At 30.4% G+C, this 6,621-nt stretch overlaps 1 protein-coding gene across 1 annotated transcript; it reads right to left on the bottom strand.

Moving 5' to 3' along the window:
• Positions 1 to 254: 254 nt before the first annotated feature.
• Positions 255 to 5,268, bottom strand: LOC149878168 (uncharacterized). The gene is made up of 5 exons (XM_090072496.1): positions 4,453 to 5,268; positions 2,444 to 4,397; positions 2,261 to 2,341; positions 1,469 to 2,203; positions 255 to 904 (listed from the first exon to the last, which is right to left on the bottom strand). The coding sequence occupies exons 1-5, from the start codon at positions 5,266 to 5,268 to the stop codon at positions 255 to 257; spliced, it is 4,236 nt and encodes a 1,411-aa protein (XP_089928622.1).
• Positions 5,269 to 6,621: the final 1,353 nt, after the last annotated feature.

Raw genomic sequence — 6,621 nt, 5'->3', positions numbered from 1 at the left:
TTTATTTTCACTCATTTCGTTTGAATTGTTGGTATTTTCAAAAGGTATTAATTTTTGAATAGATCGGAAACAGGTTGTTCTAGTTCCTTCTTTGGATAAAACTTGTAAATGCGCACCTCGTACTTTTCCATCAGTTCCTCTAATAAGTTCCAAAACTTTTCCCATACGCCAATGACTTCTAGGGATCTTAGTATCATCTCGTATGAGAACTAAATCGTTTACTACTAGCTGTTCGGTGAATGAAGTTTTACCTTTTACGTATAAATGGTGTTGTTTAAGTTCATTAAGATAAGAAGTTGTAAATCTTTTCCAAGGTTAAATATCTTTTCCAGGTTAAATATCGTTGCTTTAATAAATATAGCTCTTTTCGAAATATCTTCCGGTGGTATACGAATTCCATTTGTTTTATTATGAATGTTTCGTCCAAACATTAAATGGTATGGTGTTAACGCTTCTTCAGTGTCATTCTGGCTTATGTAAATTAGTGGACGACTGTTTATCACAGATTCGATTTCACATAGTGTCGTTTCTAGTTCTTCATAAGATAAAAAAGCTTTTCCAATTGTTTTTTTCATTGTAATTTTAACAGATCTAACTAATCGTTCGTAGAAACCGCCCCACCAGGGGGAAGCTGGTAGAATAAACCTCTGTTGCACATCATTTTTCAGCATAAAACTTTTAACTTCTTTAGATATAAAGGTTTTAAAGTTATCGGAGATAATAAGATCAGGAAAACCTCTTCGTGCTGCAAAACGCTTAAAAGCTCTTGTGAAGGCTGGAATTTTCATGTCAGGTGTCAGTTCAAGATGGATTGCTCGACTAGATGCGCAAGTCAATAGCAAAACATAGACCTTACAGGCAGCGTCCTTATTAAGTGTTTTTATAAATAAAGATCCTGCATAATCTTATCCAGTTGATTGAAAAGAATATAAATTATTAACTCGAAAATCAGGTAAATCCGGGCTACTAGGAGGTAATAATGTTCTTCCTTGGAATTTCTTGCATGTTACACATTGTCTAATAATACTTTTTATCGTCGATCTTCCTTTTATTATCCAGAATTGGTATCGTACTTTATTCAACGTCGATTCGACTCCATGATGCAAAACTTGTTCATGACAGTTACGAATCAGTAATATTGTGAACTAACTTTCTTTGCTACGTAATATTAAAGGGTGCTTTTCTGTAAAATTTAAATTAGCATTTTCAAATCTTCCTTGTAATCGTAGTAGTTTGTCTTCACCATCAAATAATTTTTATGAGTTTTTCAGTTTATCAAATCTTTTATCGTTTTGAAGAATTCTTTGTTCGTCTCTAATCCATTCATTGAGTGCAAATTTGTACTCATCTGCAGTCAAAGTTACTTATTTGTTTAATGGTAGCCTCTTAATTGTTTTTAACAAATTGTTAATAAATCGAAATACATATCCAGTGCTAATAATTAACTTTTCGAATGAACTAAACCTACATGCATCGATAGCACTACTCAAACTCCGTGATGAGTCCAAAACAACATTACAAACAACTACATTTTCCCCTTTCCTACACTCAGACATAATATCGACCTGAAACTTGCTATCAACTTTAAATTCATTAATCTTTTTATTCATATTTAACAAAAATTCTGGTCCTTTCGACCAATTTTTTAAATCAACAAAATTACTTGTACGCGTAGGAAAATCAGCTGGGTTCAACTCCCCATTAATGTGATTCCATTTTTCTCTATCAACCATTTTTCTAATGGCATTCACTCTATTCTCCACCCATGGTTTCCATGTTCTCTCCTTACCCTTGATCCAATACAATGCTACCTCTGAGTCACACCAGCAACTTACATCAACAAATTGCACTCTTCCACTTAAAACTCTTAACACTTCCTCTGCAAGTCTGCTCAGTAATACACAACCTAATAACTCTAATCTAGGTATACTTAATTCTTTTAAGGGTGAAACACGTGACTTTGAAACTAAAAACTTTATATTCACTCCTAAACTTGTTTCTACAACTAGATATATAACTGCACAATAAATTAATTTGGAACTGTCACAGAATCCATGCAATTGAAAACGCTTACTACTCTCATTAACTCTCCCAAACACGAATCTTGGAATTCTAACAAAACTTAATAACTCAAGATCTTTTAAAAATTCTGTCCAAGCTAATTCTATTACTTCTGCTACTATTTCATCCCATCCACTTTTATCTCAGCAAATTAATTGAAGAATTGTTTTTACTCTTGAAGTTATTGGTGTTAAAAAACCTAGGGGATCAAAAAAAGATGCTGCCATCTTTAAAATATTTCTTTTAGTAGTTTTTAGCGTTCTTGCATTGTTAACAAAATCTTTAAATTCAAAAACAAATTCATCTTTTAATATATCCTACTCAATTCCTAAAATTTTTTTAAAACTGTTGTTATTATTGTTTTTATTTTTCATAATTTCACTTTCAAAAAATTTTAATTCATCAACTTTTAGATTACATTTTGAGTTTTCATTTTTAATTATTTCCTTTTTATTAAAATAATTTTGTAATTCCTGATCATTTGTAATCCATTTTCTTAAATCGAACCCTGCATCTAAAAATATACTTTTGGATTTTTTATAAAACATTTTTCCTTCTGAAATTGTTTCACAGCCAGAGGATATGTCATCAACATAGAGATCATCTATTAATCTTTCAATAAATTTGTTATCATTTTTTATGTACTTATTAAGATGGTGTTTTAAAGTGGCATTTAAAAGAAAAGGACTACTTATTAAACCAAAAACAACTCTAAAAAATCTATATACAATTAATTTAGCCTCCTTATCAGATATTCTCTCGTACCACAAGAACCTTAAGTAATCTCTGTGTTCAGAAGAGATTTCAATGTTCAAGAATGCTTGTTTTATATCAGCAATTATCCCTATAGCATTAAACCTAAATTTTAGTAAGATATCAAATATTTTAGATAGTAAATTCGGACCTGAATACAAGCAATCATTTAAAGACGGTTCTGTTGTCGAGCATGATGCATCGAAAACAGCTCTAATTTTTGTAGTATCCTTATCTCTTCGAATGACAGGCCTATGAGGCAAATAATGCACACACCCTGGTTCTTTAAATATATCAGACTCATTAACTCTTTCTATTATATTATTCTTTTCATAGTCTACAAAAATTTGATTATATTCAGTAACCAATTGTTTATCATTTAATCTTATTTTTAAATTGGCCAGACATTTTTTACAAATATGATAGTTATCAGGTAAAAGATCATGATCAGTTTTAAATGGTAACTTTGTTATATATCGTTCTCCATTATGTGTAAGATCTTTTTCAAACTGATGCATCACACAACTCTCAGGAGATTCTATAGTCTCAACAGACCAAAATTTATTTAGATCTTGCCTAAGCTCATCTATTTCACTCTCAACCTCACAATGCATAGAATGACTACTGAGAAATGTTTTTGTGTTGTGTTTTAGTGGAATAGGACCACTTAATACCCACCCTAAGACTGATTCACTAGCTACTAGACCACCTATTGGACTTCTAATTATTCTTCCAGAAATAAAACCATGATAAAAATCAATACCTACTAAAATATCAACATGAAAATCAAGAGATTCATCATCATGATCAGCTAATGAAAATTTAGATATTTGTTTAAATTGATCACCGGCTAATGACACATTTTGCCTTTGCAGAGGACTGCAAATAATAGGTACACATAATGCTTCCATATAAACACTATAATCTGAATATTTATGTTTGACCTTAAACTGAACAACATTCAATAATTGCAATGTTTGTTCATTATCTTTCCCAAATGTTTTAATTATAATTTTCTCTTTTCTAATAACTTTTAAATTTAACCGTTTTTGAATATTTTCACTTATATATGACCGTTGGCTTCCACTATCAAATAGGATTCTTGCCTTTAAAGATTTATTTTCTGAAACTGCACTGATGTTTGCCTTAGCTGTTTGCAACAAGATAGTTTGCTGGGAAATGTTATGTGTCGCATGCCCAACAAAAGTGTTTTCTTTTTCACACAGAGAAATATGATGCTTCTCTTTGCATTTACTACAAATATAATTTGCTTGACAATTCCTGAATATATGATTTGTTCTAAGACAATTAAAACATCTACCTTGCTTTTTTAAAGTTTCTTTTCTGGTTGAGAAATTTGTCACATTTTTACATTCCCAAGGGTTGTGATCTTCTGAACAGTATTCACAAGGATAATTATATTTTCTTTTGTTTTGATAATCTCTATCAAATGATTTTGGAAAAACTTTTTTGTAATTATTCTTAGAGTTCTGATTAATGTTATGTGAATATAATCCTGCAGTTGTGAAAGACTGACAATTAACTTTCCTGTTTTCAACATTTCTACTATTCGTTGAGCAACACTATTGCATTTAATTCCTCTCGAAAATATTTTAGCAATAAATCTATAGTCCAAACCTGCCCACCAAATTTTCTTGAAACTAACAGAATCAAATCATCTGGTAATTTTTCTTTTAAAATAGGAATCAAAAGACTTCCATATGTGTTAGTTTCAACTTTTAATGATTTCAAATTTCGAACACTTGCCTCTATATCGTTATAAAGTTTTCTTAAGCCATCAAGATTATCACTATTTTTCACTTTCACAAGTTTTAATAATAAATCCATGTGTGCAGAGATTAAAATTTGCGGGTTACCATATCGTTCAGTCAATAAACTAACTGCTTCTCTATAATTTTCTGATGATAGGGTTAAACCACAAATAGTAGTCAATGCTTGGCCTCCTAAATATTTTTTTAAATAATTGAAACGATCAATATCATTTAGGTCATCATTGTTATGTATGGCAACATTAAATTGATCCCAGAATGTTTGCCATTCTAGGAAATTACCCTTAAAAATTGGAAGTTCAATTTTTGGCAATCTACAATTCATTTTATTTTTAGAACTCTGTTCAGAATTATTTTCCAAATCTAATTTAACAGATTCTAACCTAAGACTTATTTTTGAAAGTATATTGTGAAATGGATCAGTTATTTCAACACTCGCTAAAACATCCTCCTCAACCTCATTAGGATCAAGTATATTAATTATTTCTTCATCAATGTTGTTTAAATTGGTATAAGAGTCACTCAAACTATTTTTTAAAGCTATAAGCACAGACTGTGAGGTGTCAGGGTCTTCCAAAGCCTCACTAATTTTTAAAACATTCTTTTGAAAGATACTTCTTAATGCTTTCCTTTTAGCTATCTTCCTACCTAATAATGCAGCCATAACTTATTATCTAATACCACTATACGGTCTCTATACAATTTCTGACTCGCTCTTACACACAATACTCACAAAGAGCAATGAAAAAATATGTAAACAACAACAACAAATCTACTTTCAATCAACAAAACAATGTTATTTCCTACCAGCACGTTTGTTGACACAATTCAAATCTTACACCAAATCAAATATAAACAAAAACTTTTGTAAGTCGAATCGATTCTTTTTCTGAGTTCAATTGGATAAATATTTTTCTTCTGGCAATATTCTTCGTTCAGCTTTCGTTTCTATTTTTTGCATCGGGTGCCATGTAAATAATTCTAGGACAATTATTTTTTAGACAATAATTGAGAAAGGATGCTCTCTTCGTTGAAATATCGTGTTAACTAACCAAAAATATAACTGTAATAAAACTTTTACAGTTAGAAAATAAAATCAAGAAAATCCAGATAAAACCGGTAATAAATAACAAAAAGCCGTCTAATGTAAAACACTTTTTACAACCTTATTACCACCCCTTTGTCTAACCTTCCATTTACAATGTTTATCATCAAATATAAAGTGATAAGGAATGTCAACATAAGAATAGCAATGTGCTCTTTCATTTTCAGTATTTAACTTAAACCATGCCGTTAGGTACTTATCACGTTGAGCTGCACAATCTAAAGCCATTTGTTCTGCTCCTTCTCTAAAATACACAAATTGATTTTCAGGTAGATGTTTACCAAGTCACAGCACTTTGAAAACACGGAAACAACATAATATAAACATATGTACCAACTACAAACACAATAAATGTGTTTAAATATGTATATAAGGTTAAATATATACCTTATAACATATTTAAAGTTATTTTTAAAACATTTATATAACACATATTGACACATAAACAAACAATAAAAAAACACTTTACATTATTATAAAAACACATTGATAAAACAACTATAAAGCAATTATTACCACATGCACATACATATCAAATTTAAAAGTAAAGTTGTTTTTCCACTGTCAGACTTTCCGACAATAATTCCTCTTATGCTTCTCGGCAAAAGTTTGTTGTTGTTCCTTTTGCATTTACCGATGTTCCATGACAAATCAATGACTTCCATTTTTATTTAAAATTTTTTTCTATATACGTAAAATGTATTGCGTTAAATGCAAAAAAGAAACAGAGACGATTCACTTGAGGAACGAAGTGTCTAGAAACAAGAGAAATATGTTGAAAGGGACTTGCGACGCTTGTGGAACGACAAAATGTAAGTTTGTTCCTTCGACAAAAGGAGGAGATTTGGTGGAATCGATTTATAAACTGTCAAGCAAAATTAAGCTTCCGTGGGCAAAATTTCCAGGAGAAAT

This window comes from Hydra viridissima, unplaced genomic scaffold (assembly GCF_058129835.1).
Source record: "Hydra viridissima isolate aposymbiotic clone 2 unplaced genomic scaffold, HvirCarnegie_v1 scaffold_15, whole genome shotgun sequence".
NCBI lineage: Eukaryota > Metazoa > Cnidaria > Hydrozoa > Anthoathecata > Hydridae > Hydra > Hydra viridissima.
The sequence above is the reverse complement of the archived record's forward strand: the minus strand, read 5'-3'. Positions and strand labels throughout refer to the sequence as shown.

Coding starts and splice junctions, on each gene's coding strand:
- LOC149878168 (XM_090072496.1), bottom strand. CDS start 5,268: ATGGCTGCATTATTAGGTAGGAAGATAGCTAAAAGGAAAGCATTAAGA. Junction 2,342..2,443: donor TGAATTAAAATTTTTTGAAA/GTGAAATTATGA, acceptor TTGAATTTAAAG/ATTTTGTTAACAATGCAAGA. Junction 2,204..2,260: donor ATCTTTTTTTGATCCCCTAG/GTTTTTTAACAC, acceptor TAATTTGCTGAG/ATAAAAGTGGATGGGATGAA.